This window comes from Antedon mediterranea, chromosome 4, assembly GCF_964355755.1.
Source record: "Antedon mediterranea chromosome 4, ecAntMedi1.1, whole genome shotgun sequence".
In the NCBI taxonomy this organism is placed as follows: Eukaryota; Metazoa; Echinodermata; class Crinoidea; order Comatulida; family Antedonidae; genus Antedon; species Antedon mediterranea.
This window is the reverse complement of record NC_092673.1, coordinates 34342212-34358831: the sequence shown is the minus strand read 5'-3', so window position 1 is coordinate 34358831 and position 16620 is coordinate 34342212. Positions and strand designations below refer to the sequence as shown.

The following is a 16620-nucleotide window of genomic DNA, read 5'->3' as shown; positions in this document are numbered from 1 at the left end:
CGGCTGTACCAGAATATACAACACTAAGTATTGTAAAGTTAATATATTAAAAATTTAGGCGATCTTGTCAAAGGTCAAGCGCCTTCAGCCTGCCATGTTTCGATATTCAATATTGAACTTGACCTGACGTGGTTCCACAATATCTTTATATGAAAATGGTAGAGTGGATAGAAACATAAATTAATTTAAATTTAAAATGTTTACCTTAAACTGGTTTTGAACTGAATCGGTTGATGTCTTATCGTTGTATGTATGATTTGGTTTGGTTTAAATTATGTTCGATAAAAGTGCGTATGCGTATAGAATGAAATGCTCGCGTTACGATGTACGCGTGTAATGCTGTATCGTATAATAGATAAAGGATGAAAATATAGAAGGTATGATGGTAGAAAAATAAAAAAGCAGTTTAGGATGTAGAAATAGGAAAAGTTTGTTAGTGCAAAAGTGTAGATTTTGAATGTGAGAAATGACTAGAAAGTACATTCCTGCTAGAGTCCTATGTCGGCACCTAGGCCTATATAACGTCATGAGGTAATTTCCCGATTGATCATAATCAAAACGGTACTGGGTTTGGTCTACTAGCGTTCCTGCTCCCAACCAGTACATCCATTCATAGAAGCCTTAATGAAGTAAGCCTACCTGGTGGTGGCCATAGAACGGTCCCGAGATAACGACTATACTTCGGCTTTAGTCGATAGAAGATTGAATAAATTGTTAGAGATAGAGTATACGATGTTATGATTATGTGTAGATATGTGATTTGTTCTTTTTATTCCAATGATGTTATGTATTTAATAAATTTGTTATATCAATTAATTAAATTATCGTAGATTGCATATTATGCGATGAATATTATTTAATAAATTTTTGATATAATTATTATTATTATTATATTAATAAAAAAGATATTTGTTAGTATAAATTAAAAAATATAGATATAAGGAAGAAAAGCAAAGAGATTATGGAGCGGCTGTACCAGAATATACAACACTAAGTATTGTAAAGTTAATATATTAAAAATTTAGGCGATCTTGTCAAAGGTCAAGCGCCTTCAGCCTGCCACGTTTCGATATTCAATATTGAACTTATATAAATATATATTTTGGTAACGTTTTGAAATAGAGCATCACATGTTTATCACATGTTACAACTTTATCATAGGTAAAATTTTTAAGGAGAGGTAAAGGAAAATACATGTATTACTGTACTGTAGTTAGGAATTTGGCCAGATACACTAGGAGAATTGGCTTATCTGAAGAAAACACTAATGTAAAGTAGCCTACTGTAACCAAAAGGTGAAATATACCTACAGTAAAAGCTAGCATGTTACCAAATTTGACAGATAATGGTTGTAACATTTATCTGAGTGTTTGAATATTTAACATTTAAATTAAAAGAAGTCAGCACAAAATTAATATTTGTTTGAAGACATTGTGTGATACCAAAATGTTTAATCAATTATGTACTAACATACGCATTTTGAAATCACTTCAACCTACGCTATTTGTATTAGCGTTCAAGAAAACAAATCAAATATGGAGGTTTTATGGAGGTTTAATTAAAAAAACAATCAAAATATTTCTGAAATCAAACATATGGCTATCTATGAATCAGTTACTAGTATTACGTGGTGATTGAAAACAACAAAATTAGAAATATGTTTTATATTTTTAAAGATTAATGACATTTTTTTAATGATTTCAATGAATAAAATAATGAAATGGTTATTGTTGGATATTATAGTGCGTAAAGTGTAATAAATTACCATTCCCTAACATATAGAGTAACATAGTATTTACATGAACATTCTAGAATTAGATGTTTTGATTTAAGAAACCATGTATAATTAATAAGAACAATCAAGAACATTCCAGAAGCCCTATTAATAGAAACTGTAATCATGTAATAATGAGAAGTATAAGGAATGATCTAGAAGGTTATGAACATATTGTATATAAGGGGAAGTATGACAATTGTAAGTGGGAGAAGGATTTTGATTGAAGCATTTATTTTGAAGAAGGTTGTTGGATTAGAGGTTGGATGTTATATTGTAAAGTCATTGTGAAGCTGTTGTTTAAAGTGCTTACTGGATTGTTAAAAGTTGAAGTTGATTGAAATTAAAGCTTTGTTTTTGAGTTATTTTACAACTTTGTGGATTTTGTGTGTATACTTTTATGTCACAAGGGAGTTCCTAAAGTATTTTCAACCGCTCGGAAACATACGTAAGAGGAGTTCGTGACAAAAGCCCTTAAAATTGAAAGGGTTCTTCAAAAGGGTAAAGGTATTTACAAGCTAATAATTGGAAACTGAGGAAATTTGGATTGAGTGTTCTACTGACCCATGACAGCCAGCACCTAACCAGATCAGCACTTATAGTGTACCAAGTTCTTTAACATGCACTAAATGTACATATGACCAATGGCTTTATGTCCCATCCGAAGGACGAGGCAATGAGAGTAAATTTAGTAGGTTTATCACTGTTGTTCGATTCCCTTATCAGTACTACACCACCACTCTCCGGTCTACACAGCACCCAACACGATGTTCCCAGATGGTTTCCCACCATCCAAGAACACAACCGAGCCCAACGTTGCTTAACTTCAGTGATCTGACAAGGCTTTGACAGTGCTCCATGTTTTATATCACACAAAGAAATACATTTTTCTTTAAATAGAATAAATACTCCCTTGAAGAAGAATGACCATGATTTGTCTCCCTACAATTTTATTCTAATTTGTTACCACACTGTGTTAGTGGAATATTTAATGAGTGTACTCCACCAACCCCAGGGGCAGATCGGGTGGGTTTATTAAATTATAAACTACTTTTTCATATCTATTTTAAAATATTATATGTTAGCACTGAAATCCTGAATCCATCCAGCCCTGAACCCAGCAACTTTGACTAAGTAAAAGTTATTGCAATTTTTTTTTTAATATGTAAAGAAATAGCAATTGAAAACACTACTGTACTTGAACGAGGAAAAAAAATCTATCTATTAAAGTTCATTGACTATTATCTTGATAAGATAGATAGTAATGACATTATTATACATTCTGTGAATTCCTCGTTGTAGGGTGAAACTTAGTACAAATTAAGTTCAATAAGAACATTAAAAGCCTAGAGCTATTCATGTCATTCTCTTTAATAAAATTTATGACAGCTAGTAGGCTTGCAACAGTGATTAGTCAGATAAAGTAATTTGGAAATAAAAGAAAAAAAATATAGTGATTAATGTTTTTATTATTAAAGGGAAAAAAAAACATTCTATAGAAGGTTGAATGGTGGAAAATTTGTGAGAAATCAGAATTTGAAACAAGTTGTCTGTGCACTTGGGCAAGGTGGTTTTACTCTTGTTACCTCATCCATCAGATGGGACATTAAGCTGTCGCTATAAGGAGCTCATTTAAGGGAAACACAGTGCAGTGTGCCGATCACAGTAGGTGCACGCATCTTTTGAGTCTGTGTACAAGTACAGGACAAATCGTGTACGTTATTGTCTTCAGCTTTAATGTATGAAGCGCTATAGAATTTGTTTTCCTACAGGGATATGATACAATTTTCAGATCCTTGAACTGTGACCATGTAAATTTCCTGTGAAGGATCTGTATCTGTATTTAATATTTATTTATGTTAAAAGGGTATGTCTAGTAAAGTCTGGCATAGTATACACCCTTGCTTGTGTGTGAACTAGGCAGTGGCACTCATGCCATTTTGTGTCACATATACCCCATTCAAAACAGAGCTAACTCCGTGGATGCTTGAATAATTTTGACCTTAATTAAAGAGACTGATCAATTATGCACTTGTCAATTGTATGACCCACTATACGACCCCCGGGAGAGGTGCGTCATTTGTCCGATGTGCGTCATACTTTTGAATACCATGACGCACCCGTGCGTCAAAAAGGTGACTTACCTTTAGGTGACCATGACGCACCCATTTTGACGCACTGTGACCATGTTGTTTATGATATGGTGGGTGGTAAAGTGACGGACATTGACACACCTTGTTCATTGATGTGACGTACCATCTAGGTTTTTTGACGCACCCCTGCGTCAGTAATTATTCGTAAATGACGCACCCATGACGCACCTCTCCCGGGGGTCGTATAGTGAGTCATACAATTGACAAGTGCATTATTTCATGACATGATTTTTATAATATTTATTTGTAACTTGGATATAGCTATAAAAGACTAGGATTAATTATGAATCTATTTTAGCAACAACAATTTTTATTCTATTGTGATTAACTTTTTTTTTAAATCTTCATTGTATTTTTATTATCATCCAAAGAATATTAAACAATGGCTAAAGCGTGGTTCCCACTAGCGACGCAACACAAGGATGTAACGCAACGCAAGTGAATTGACCAATCACAAGCGATGGCTTATTCACTTGTGATTGCTAACTGTCTATAACTTCGCTTGTCATTGGTTAAAACGCTTGCGTTGCGTTTACGTCCTTGCGTTACGTTCTAGTGGGAACCAAGCTTTAAAGTTGAATTTGAGTTGTTGAATTGGAAATCAATTGCTATCTAGGCAGACATTATGTGCAAACTATCATTAAATAGAGCAACTCCCTACTACTTTCAAATCAAGGTAAAATGAATACATCTGTGTGTTTATCTCCAGTCATTAACAAACTCTGTTCATGTGAACACCTTGGGAATTCAGTCTACGAATTACCTTATGACTTAACATACAGTAAGCTACGCCAGCCTTACACTGTTCATGTGAACGCACACTAATATACTATCGACTTACATGACCTTGTACAGGTGTCAATGTCTCCCTCATGCTCTGCGACATTCTAACTTCATGTCGTAGACGTTGTTTACCAAAGGCCACAGCTCCGCTTGTTACTAGTAACATCTGTCGCCCAGATAGTTGAAGATTAGACACCTATTATTAAAAGTAATAAGAAACTTTAATTCATGGAAAGTCTGTATAAATTGAAGATTATTAAAATGTGTTTTTGCATTAACTGCAGGCAATGTACAAATTCTTGAAACGTCAGTTGCAGGAAAAACAACCAAATATTGAAAACACAAAGCAGGATTCCTTTATTTTGACATGAGAAATACATTTAATGGTATGCAATGATATTATAACAAAATCATAATACTAAAAGGATATGTTAGTAACTATTCCACAATTAATGCTAGCACATTTAACAGTAATTTTCTAAAAATTGATATTTTTTTATGGTTTACTATAAATAAATCAAATAAAACTGTGTTTAGCACTTTTTCAAACACTGAATATTTTTTGTTCGCATGGTATAATAAATTATATACTGAAATGATAAATTAATATAGTACCTGTTCAACGATGGACGCCAATCTGCCGAGAGCAACGCCACATTCATCATCCCGCGTAATCACAGCACTGCCAAGTTTAACCACTACACGTTTGCAATTCTTCAGATCTGAACGAAATGCAACCGATGCTTTATTGGAATCAGATGTGTATATATTGCGGTGTTGACCTGAACTTTGACATCTGACATGATTTGAAACTGGAACGCTGTTGCATGTTGATAGCACTGGCATTATCTGCCTCCATGATTGTCTATGTAAAACGTTCATATTACGAATCATCGATGAAGAATACGTTACAGACGCCATTTCTTATTACCTTGCAAAATACTGAAAAATACAATTATGTGAAAACGGTTTAAATTTGATTAAGAGCTATGAACATTTACCTTTTCAGAGACCCAAATGGCGACCATTTTGGTACGTACACTGTAAGGAAGCCTTTGCTAGACTCAGATATTCCAAACCAAAACAGCCACTTGGTGTCGCTGCCTTAAACAAAAACCTGTTACCTCTATGAAACCTTCAATCAAATATTTATCAACATACTGGTATATATATTATATTATATAACCATATTGCAAATTATACCACAGCTTATTTAGTTTTGTAATTATTATCTAATACCATATGAATTCAGCTAAAACATTTTATTTGCTTGTACTATAATAGGTTTTATCTATCAATCTATCCATCCACCCAACACATACTTACTGAAGTGTTTCCTTGCTTTTAAAGATTCTTAATTCTTTGTATCCCTTTTACTGTAACTGTACTTAGGTTTGTAAATTCACCCCTATAAATGTTAGACAATGGGGGAAGCAGACTGAAATCTATTCATTTTTTCATCTTCTCTAACATGCAAACAAAAATTAGTATCAGTATTATATCATAGATCATGGAATATATTTATTCAACTTTTTTTTACAAAGATAGTTCTAACGGTTTCGATCCAACTCGGCCCTAACCCGTCTCGGCCAAAGTCAAGTCGGCTTCACGTCAAGTCGGCCCCAAGTCAACTCGGCCCCACGTCACCTCGGCCCCACATCAACTCGGCCCCACGTCAACTCGGCCTCAAGTCAACTCGGCCTCACGTCAACTCGGCCAAAAACTAATCCGTCAACTCGGCCTCTAAAAACTATGAAACGCAAAAAGTGCTAATATAGTAGTTAATATTATAATGGCAGGATATAGTACGGTTATGCCTACATAATAGACGAAATACAACGGAAAATTCAATATAAATGATTATATAATATTAATTGATAGGTAGTATTTATTTATATTGTTTGAAATAAACAAATATTTCTTCACATTTTGTATACAGGAATAACTGTCGAAGAAGACATTAAAAAAAATAATATTTAAACAATATACTTCGGTCTACAACTGTATATACATCAATATAAAAAGAATAAAATGACATTAAAATCAAAACAAATCAAAAGGCAAGAAAACAAATTGCATAAGCATTATGGGTATAGGTTACATGCACACACACCCCAGACATGAATGTGCATTATTTTCAAATAGGCCTTACAGGTTTTTTTGTATGACATTTTTATTTTCATTTCGTTTAGTACTTCATAATTATTCATAATTAATACAGTACACCATGGGAAGAGAGAAATTTGCTTCCATAACAGTCCATATTTTATTGATGATATGATTTTATTGTATTTAATTATGGATTCATGGAATTTGTCATGGTGTGTGTTGTTATACTATCATCGGGAATCTTGTGTCCCGTTTTGTAATATCATCTTTAATTAAACTAAAAAGAATAATTTCTTCCTCACTACCATCCGATGATCATCCAGAAACGGCTGCTATTTTAACGTCACGTCACAAAACGGAACAGGTGTGAATGTTTAAAACGGAACGGTGAACGGGCGCGCGTCACGTTGAAAAAACGGCGCCGTCCGCGAAACGGAACAGGTACGGACGGTGGGAATGCCCCTTTAGGTGATCAATTTTATTGAACAATACAGGGCGCGGTGGGTGTTAAAAAACAGATGAGAATGCAAAGGCAATATTATGTTGTTTAGGAATTCCGTTGTTTTGGACTCAAACAATATGTTTTAGTTTTTGCTTGACAAAATAAAAATACGCCATTTTTTCATGATGATTTCTTCAGTGTGTTTTAGATTAGTTTTTATGCTTGACAAAATAAAAATACACCATTTATTCATGATGATTTCTTCAGTGTGTTTTAGATTAATTTCCCATAAATGTATTCATTGGATTCTCCATTATAATCAAATAGGCCTAACAAAAGTAATAAAAACAATTTGAATAGCGCACAATTGCAATAGAAATTTAACATGACAGAACATTCCGAATTTGTTTCCATAATCTCTTCGGTAGTTTGATTGACATCGTCAATAAATGTGTGAAAAGATTTTGTTACTGTAATATACCATTTTAATGTCACATATAGTTATTCACTTTGACCGTGACATATTGCTAATAATTTGAGAGAGAATATATACAAAAAAAAAACATTTTTATTTTACTGTATTAATCTAATAATATCTATATAATATATAGGCCTTCTAAGAATATTTGCGATTATTTCTGGGAACATCCTCAAAATAGATCTAACAAACACATTACTGAGGGTTCTTACTGAGACAAACCAACCAACAATATAAATAAAAATTACCTATCAATTAAACGAAAAACGATCAGCCAGTGTGTTTTAATTTACATTGAAATTTCCGTTTTATTTCGTCTATTATATAGGCCTAACCGTACTATATCCTGCCATTGTAATAAATGAACTACTATATTAGCACTTTTTGCATTCCATACTTTTTAAAGGCCGAGTTGACGGATTAGTTTTTGGCCGAGTTGACTTTAGGCCGAGTTGACTTGAGGCCGAGTTGACGTGAGGCCGAATTGACTTGAGGCCGAGTTGACTTGAGGCCGGCTTGACTTGGGGCCGACTTGACGTGGGGCCGACTTGACTTTGGCCGAGACGGTTTAGGGCCGAGTTGACCTGCACCCGTTCTAACTACAGACTGTCTGTAGTTATTGTCATTTTTATGTTTGTCCATGTCGGCGTTTTAGTTTCATTGCTCAAGTATTATACGTATGAAACACCATATGTGCCAAAATATTTATCTTTACTAATTACAGTATGTATGGTCTAGAAAATAGACTACTCTAACAGGCCCTCTTAAAAAATATACAAATTATCAGGCCATGTCTTTTGAAAATCATAGGTGTGCTACAAATTGCACTCCTCAATACATTCAGGGGTGCTGTAGGTATGCTGTTTGTATTTTGGTGTGTAGAAGTTTACCAAATTAAGGCGTGTTGTAAATTGCACTCCTCAAGGGCAGTTTAGGAGTGTGTTAGGTGAGTGATCGCACTCACCCGCCTTAAAAGACAAGGCCTGAATTATACAAAAAGACATTCAAACATAAAGTTAGATGTCAAGGCCATAGCGAAAGGTTAAAAACAAAAGAGGCAAAGATGCTTTAAAAATATAATTATTAATATACAATATGACGATCTGTGCTGGGGATTCAGGGTGGGTGGTGAAAACTGAAAATTTCAGATGAGGTGAGTGGCTCGTCTGCCTCATGTTGGCTATGGCCCTGCTGGAAAACCTTTCAGGCAGTCGCACTTTCTGTTCACCAAATGAAATCAATTAAATAAATAATACAAATGTTATTCTTAGTGTATGTTATGAGACATTTTTTGCATGGACCTGTATGAATGAGTTAAATGTACAGTTAGAGATGGTCCACATGACTGTACAAGATCACAAGATGTCTTACACAATATTATAGACGAACGATGACAAGTAAAAAGTCTAACCGTTACACTCATTAAAATGTTGTATGATTACTGCGAAAATGTCTTGGGTAAGATATCTTAATCTACCAATGAACCAGGACTCACTTAGTACATCTCAGGTACACTAGACACTTTATGATTATAGCAATTCATTGTTGTAATTCCCTCGAGATTTTAAAATACTGTACTTCAGAATAGAAACATATGGACATGAAAAAGAATGTGCAAGATAAGATGTCAATAATGAACTGTCACTTCTTTACTAGCTGTAGACTACAGAAGACAGGGCAACATAGTGTCTCCCCGTGTCCTGCCTTCATTGACTGCTGGTATGCCTCCTCCTTCCTTCACATCAAAAAGATAGGGGTAGGCCTAGTAAGATAGTTATAATAAGTTATAGGTAGGCCTAGCTAGCTAGGCTGGCTAGATTTTTGAAAGAGGAGAGATGGCATATCTTCAGATCAAAATGCTTTTTTTTATGGTATTATTTTGAGTAAGGATACAATAATAGCAGTATACAATTACATATACTGAGAAAAATACATACATTAGAAGATCAAAGCAGACAACATCAGTGCCACATTCAGGACTGACCGGTGACGCAATCTTGTTTACAACGGTAACCGACACGTTGAAAATGTGCTTAAAAGTATACCCAGGGTCTTGTTTATTAATGAATATGCAATACATGTTTGAACTTTGAAGTATTTATTCGTTTGTTTAAGAATTTGCTATCAAATTATAGTTTTTAAAATTCAAAACTACTTTATTAAATTATATTGTTATATTTCTCATTCTATTTAATTTAATGATTCCATATTAATTTGTGATTTAAATTATTTATAAAGTTTTACGATATAATTTAATAAGGTCATTACATAAATTAAAGATGGCTGCGCCCATGGAAGTTGTTGTGACTGTAGATGAAAACTCGTCCTATGATGATATCAAAAGTGTTTATATTAAACTTATCGATGACAATAAGGTGAGTAATGTTTAACATCACATAGGAGTACTAATAGGTTGAGATTAATTAATTTAGCTAGGCCTAGGTATACTACTCTCCTACTACTAGACCGCCAGTCAGCTATCGACGATATCAATCAGGGGCGGGCTCTCTATACAGTATGATAGCCTAGTATAGTAGGCCTAGGTCTGCTTTCAGAACTGCTCGTTTTTCCCTCTTTTGTTTGTCATGCTTGAGAACTCTTTGTATGAAAGAAATTGTAAAGAGTATATCCATCCAAAAGACTGATTAACATGGATTTATGTATTATATCATTATCAATATCTCTCAAAAAATCAGAAATATTTGGCAACACAAAATGCCTTTTCAACATTGTTTTTATATATAGATATTACTAAGACCTTGTACAGTAATTCTTTCATGTAATATTGATTAATTAACATGTATCATGCTAGATATTTATGTGAATGCTGTTTTTGTAAATGTAATGCTATTTTCATGCTTCAATAAATTTTTTTTAATTAATAAAATTAAATACTCAAAATACTATTTATATATTTTTTAGGGAAAAGGGCTATTTGCAGCGCATCAGATCAGTGAAGGCAGCATTCTATTCAAGGAAGTTCCGTTGGTCTGCGCTCAATTTCTCTGGAATGAATTCTACAAGTATAAAGCTTGTGAATACTGCATGAAAGCCCTTGAAACAGCTGAAGCTAATGCTCAACGTCTGTCTGCAAACCCATCACTTGTTCTACCTCATCCAGAGTGCTGCCGAGTTAACCCACAAAGCCATGTGGAGTGTCCCCAATGCCGGGTTAGTTAATTTGATCATGAGGTAATGGAGTTGTGGCTTGGTGGTTATGATGCTTGACTACCAATCCAAGGGTCCTGGGTTAAAGTGCTGTCATGTCAGGATTTTTTCTAATGACAAATCACAACTCCTCTCCCAAATACTTGTAATAATACTCTTGCTTTCAACATATTTTTTGTTCTGCATTCTGTAAAGCTTAGTTTTTCATCCTAGGTGGAATACTGCAGTAAAGAATGCCGCTCAAGAGCATGGCAGAAGTACCATCAAGTCTTGTGTGTTTCTCAGCATCCACCAGACCCTGATCACCCACTAGTAATGATACAGGATGTATGGAGGTGGGTTGGTTGATTGATCATTCAATTGTATACCTGCCAACTTTTTCAGTGGCCAATAAGCGAGAAATTAAATCAAAATTGTATATAATAATAATATCCTGGATTTATATAGTGCCTAATGTTGTGAAGCCTCTAAGTGTTAAACATTATTAAATACCCCAGTCATTTTTTTAGGAAACTATGGAAAAACTAAGCATACCAATGTCAACATGATTCATGGGTTAAAATTGTTTGGGTATAATTTTAAATTGACACCTTTTTTCACCAGTATAAACTTTGTATTTAATTACTTTTGTTTAGGAATATGCATTTCCCACCAGAAACAACAAGTATTATGTTACTAGCCAAGATGATTGCTATTATAAAACAAGTGAGCCACACAGACAGTTTTATTTACTGTAGAGGTAATAGTGGAGCTGTAGCTTGGTGGTTAACATGCTTGCCTTCCAAACCCAAATCTAGCGTTCAATCCTAACGTAGGGTTTCAACTCACGATTCTGTAAACTACACTACCTAAGCCTCAAATGTAATTGGAGAGTTACTTGCTGTTGGATGCGTATGAAATAAAAAATAATAAAGTGATAATAATTGCTTATTATCAACATGTTTGAAATGTTTTATATACATATATATTTATTTATTTGGAGGATAAAGACTTTACTTTAAAGAATTGTTTCTAAAAATGCTTTCATTTAGGCAAAAGACAAAGATAATGCAATCGAAAGATTTGCAAATTTCTGTCGAGCAACAGCCAATGAGGAAAAAGAATTAGTTCATAAATTAATGGGAACACGTTTTCAAGAACAGTTTGACACGTTGCTCAGTGTCTTCACGGCAGCTCTTCAGGAGGACACCGTAGCTCATGTAAGTAACAGTATGTATCTTACCAAACATTGTATGGAGGTAATTAATGATTTGTGTAAAATACAGTATCATGTCATATACAGTGTCAAGTTATTGCTTGAATATACAGTAAGTCATTCACACCAATGGAGTATTCTCATACGAAGCTGCAAGTAAATTATAAACCCCAGTGGGGGGGGAGTTGGTGTTCAGACACAGGCCATCATCTCATTCTTCCCAGAACGTGTTCTTTTTATATTATAATAAATGTTGATAGAACGTTGAATTACATCTAACGTATAATACGCTAAAATTGTACATTCAACCATTATCATCTGAAACGGTTCAGTGCGCATTGTAAAAACAAAAACACATTTCACTGTACAATAGCCATTGTGTACTAAAACACTGTAATTCTATCGCTACGAACAGGGCCTAAAATGCATTTTTTTAATACAGTGGTTTACACCTGAAGGTATCCGATCACTGTTTGCTCTCATAGGAACCAATGGCCAAGGAGTGGGTACTAGGTATGTATTTTGTAATATTTTTTTATTTTCCAATATCATTTTGTGCAAATTAGTTTTAGACCTTCTGGTAATTTTATCAATGTGTATACAGGTAATATATTTAAAAGTGATATAAATAAAACTGTATTAATCATTGTTACAATTTATTTATCACACCAGATTTTCTACATAACAAGTCAGTCATGTTGCTTTTGAAGTATAGCATTTGTGTCTGAACATACCCTTCATTAATTTCACATTGAATGTTCATTGTATCTGTCATTTGTCAGATCCGGTTTGTTTGAGAGATTTGACGATTGTTTTTCACTTTATTTCAGTTCATTGAGTGTTTATGTAAGTAATTGTGATGATCTACATTTGGAGGAAGAAGAAAGACAAAAGTTAGATAGTTTTATTGACCAAATTTATGTTGATATTGAAAATGGTAATTTTTCTTTGTTGAACCGTCATGTTATGACTAGCCATTGATAAATACCAGTGTATTGTCCCAATGCTTAGCATAGCCACAAACGTCTTCTCACCTTCTCACCCAAACTTTGGAAATCTAAGCATACAATGCCTTTACTCTATGTGATATCTATGTGATATAGATTAGTCTCATACTGTATATTAATGACAGTTAAAATAGTTGATATAAGTTTGCAGTGCACCACATGTATAGTTCTGAAAAGAACTGTTGAGTTTCTTGACGTTTCAATCAAATTACATTGGTTGTCCTCAGAAGTAGTAACAAACACAAAAAATATCAATAGTTTATGAACAAAATGATTTTATGATGCTGTACACATTTCAGTTTTGGATTTACAAGATACAAGAAAACTTTATTGTCAAAGGCCAAACATGTGACAGTTGAAATTCTTCTTGCTTGCTGCAAGAACTCACCACACTACAACATAAATAAATACTACACTGAAACATTATCTTAAAAATCTACAGTTTACTAGGAAGGAGTTTCTGTGCCGATTAGTATGACCCTTAAGAGGCCTAATCCTACCTGACCTTTGATACACAATATACTGATTTAGAGGGTGTTTTGTATTATTCATGATCTTGACAAAATGCTTATATAAATAGTCAGTATGTATATCATCGACGTGTTTTACATTGCAGCCAATTACTCTGCCAGCTCTTTTCATATTACTTTTTGACATCTTTTTCTTTTCTTTCTTCTTTTATTGTATCAAACAAAAACAATTTCAATACAAAAGGTAGCCAAGATATAGCCGAAGCTAATCAAGCTTGGTACCTTTTATCTTAACTAACTTAAGCTACAAAATTAACAAATAAATAACAGAACTTAAAAGAAAATAAAAATTTGAAAACGTCAAAAACAAAACAAAAAATTTTGAATAATAAATAAATAACGTAAAGTGCTGTATGTACTATACTGTAATAAACAAAACCATATCAGTTCAGTAGATAATATCTGATGGATTAACAATATATAAAACATTGTAAATTATAGATTATTCTTTTATATACTTAAATAAAAGTAATTCGTTAAGTTGTTTAGAGAAAGCAAATCTAGATGTAATTGTTCGTAATTCTAAACTTTCTTAAATTTATCCTTGTTTATTCCCGATAGACTGGCAAACCAGACAATGCAGTTGTATAAAAGAACACTTGTAATAACACTAGAGAAAAATAAATAAAGAATATCCTCACTAACTCTGAACTTTTTAAAATTTCTGAGAAAATACAGGTGCTGATTAGCTTTCTTAGTAAGGTATATTGTATTAGGCGTCCAACAAAAGTCCTTATCTATAATGGTACCAAGATACTTAAATTCATTGACAACATCTATTTCATTATTCTTAATTATAACACAATTATAACACATCGCCAACCCTTACTTTAGTCACTCCAGAGTATTTAAATGAAGCTCAACTTTATGAAAATATTCTTCAAGTGAAATCCGTACATAAGCTAAATATTCCTCCAGAAATAAGCAGAAAATTTGATTTGATGACTGTAGAACTGTGTTTATGTTTTCTATATAATATATAATATTTATTATGAACCTTTTACAGAATCTGGTAATTTTTTGAATTGTGAGGGATCAGCTCTGTATTCACTTCAAAGTTGCTGTAAGTATATTTTAGTGGTTTAGAAAGCAAAATCTACACATTATAGATTGGTTTTATTGGTTTAATTTTTATACATTTTTGTTTTTTTTTAAACTAAAGGTAACCATAGTTGTGATCCGAATGCTGAAGTGCAGTTTCTGGACCAGAATTCAACGATGAGTTTAGTTGCTTTGAAAAATATAGCAGAGGGTGACGTGAGTATAGAGCTGTGTATTGTGGCTACCAGGGCCGTAGCCAGCATGAGGCAGGCGAGGTGCTTTCCTCGTTTGAAATTTTTAATTTTCACCACTCACCCCAATTCCCAACGCCTTGGCTACATTCCGTGGCATATTTTAAAGTTGTATTTTGCATTCATTCATCCATCATTTATGCATACCACAGCACATAATGCACTACATTACCTTAAGGTGTGCATTATACAGTACATCATTGGTCAATGTTTTCACAGTTTTAGTCTCTTCTCAGAACTCAACCTTTTAAAATCGTCTACTTTTCTCTAATCGCTGCGAGACCTTTTTAGTAAGAGTGGCTCATAAAATATTAGGTTATTATTTATAGTCACCTAATATGACATCTTCACAAATGTGGGCTTGTACAATCTACAAACAGCATGCTCGGCTATAGTAAGAGACTAAATTCCATCCAGCTTTGTTTCTCGGTCCATGATTATGTCTAATTGAATCTTGTTTTAATATTGAAGGAAATCAACATATGTTATCTGGATGAGTGTGCACAAACAAGAAGCCGACATTCCAGACAAAAGCTGCTTAAGTAAGTTCTTCTGATTGATTGATTGATACATGAAGACTTAAATGCATCTTAATACATTCATTTTAATTTAAATGCAGAGAGATAAACATTGATGCACATATTTTCTTCTGCATTTCGCATTCATGTGCCATTTAATATTTTGTATTGCCGTGGCGTCTGTTACAAATACTTTAAACAATAAATTTAACATTGTTACATAATTATGCTAGATCACATGGTCAACATAAGCGCGCGTCATATGCAAATTATGAGCGAATGATACAGCCATGGTATGCGAAAGTTGTGCACAGTTCTTAAACTGTTCCTGACTTTGTATTGTATTTGTAAAATATTTTCAGCATTTTTGCATGCATTTTTCGCATTATATCCAAGTTGTTTTTTCTGTTTTAGGTTAAATTATCTGTTTGTTTGCGATTGTTCAAAGTGCAGAGAACAATGCGATGACCCAGATCAGACAAGTAGTGAAGAGGATGATTCATCGATGGAAGAAGATGACTGAATGGTTCTCATCAGCATCTTGCTACTATAATGGTCCGGTCGTCACATCTGTGGTCTTCAGATACAGTACTTAACTATATACAGTAGAATCCTTTGGAACCCAACAAAGTAGAAGTGGAGCTGTTAACATGCTTTCCTTCCAATCCCAAGGTGCAGGAGTCAATCCTGGCTAAGGTTCAGGGTTCAATCCTTGCCTAGTGCCTGGGTTGTATAACTCACAACTATTTCAACTCCACTTCTTAAGCCTCAAATGAGACTTTATTTTTTATAACCATGATAAATAATTAAATAGTTTAACCATCCTGTAATTGATTGTGCTCGCTGTTGGATGCGCATGAAATTTCCAAAGGAAGCGTTGTACTGTATCAATAATTTTATTGATAGTATGTAATACAATTGAACTGAAAATGATCACAGATGCGGCACCTGATGATAATAATATGTAGTTAATTATGATTACAAACAAAGTGTGCCAGTTCACTTGAAGCATGCCATTTTCAAGTTTCTTTATTCTACATCGGTCGGATTCCAGTTTTCATAAAACCTTGTCAAACTTTCCATACAATAGGCCAGTTAATAATTTTGGCAACTTACAGACTGTACAATAATAAAATCAATCATAATTAAAACAAACTAATAATGAAAAGTT

The 16620-nt window shown here is 33.6% G+C and overlaps 2 protein-coding genes across 6 annotated transcripts in view; one reads left to right on the top strand and one right to left on the bottom strand.

Annotated features, from left to right (window-relative positions):
• The window catches only part of LOC140047398 (delta-1-pyrroline-5-carboxylate synthase-like), a 38598-nt gene extending 28845 nt beyond the window's left edge, over window positions 1-9753 (bottom strand). For 3 of the 4 annotated variants that reach the window (XM_072092411.1, XM_072092413.1, XM_072092414.1), the window contains exons 1-4: window positions 9677-9738; window positions 6037-6171; window positions 5326-5652; window positions 4769-4906 (exon numbers count right to left, since the gene is read on the bottom strand). In XM_072092411.1, the coding sequence (XP_071948512.1) occupies window positions 4769-4906; window positions 5326-5631 (444 nt within the window). In that variant the 5' untranslated portion in view covers window positions 5632-5652; window positions 6037-6171; window positions 9677-9738. Of the gene's footprint in view, window positions 1-4768; window positions 4907-5325; window positions 5653-6036; window positions 6172-9676 lie in introns of all 4 variants that reach the window. The other variant, XM_072092412.1, reaches the window with a different exon arrangement.
• A 271-nt stretch (window positions 9754-10024) lies between these two features.
• Window positions 10025-16589, top strand: LOC140047396 (protein-lysine N-trimethyltransferase SMYD5-like). 2 transcript variants are annotated; one of them, XM_072092408.1, is made up of 11 exons: window positions 10025-10114; window positions 10662-10910; window positions 11121-11242; window positions 11543-11612; window positions 11939-12106; window positions 12545-12615; window positions 12933-13039; window positions 14646-14702; window positions 14802-14896; window positions 15403-15473; window positions 15864-16589. In XM_072092408.1, the coding sequence occupies exons 1-11, from the start codon at window positions 10031-10033 to the stop codon at window positions 15970-15972; spliced, it is 1203 nt and encodes a 400-aa protein (XP_071948509.1). In that variant the 5' UTR covers window positions 10025-10030; the 3' UTR covers window positions 15973-16589. The 2 variants fall into 2 exon arrangements, with proteins under 2 accessions (XP_071948509.1, XP_071948508.1); XM_072092407.1 differs by lacking the exons at window positions 15403-15473; window positions 15864-16589 and having other exon boundaries at window positions 14802-15379.
• Window positions 16590-16620: the final 31 nt, after the last annotated feature.

Bases quoted from the DNA above. Each gene is read 5' to 3' on its own strand.
- LOC140047396 (XM_072092407.1), top strand. From the start codon at position 10,031: ATGGAAGTTGTTGTGACTGTAGATGAAAACTCGTCCTATGATGATATC. The intron at 12,616-12,932 runs GTATGTATTTTG...ACTTTATTTCAG, and splicing joins GGCCAAGGAGTGGGTACTAG to TTCATTGAGTGTTTATGTAA. The intron at 14,703-14,801 runs GTAAGTATATTT...TTTAAACTAAAG, and splicing joins GTATTCACTTCAAAGTTGCT to GTAACCATAGTTGTGATCCG.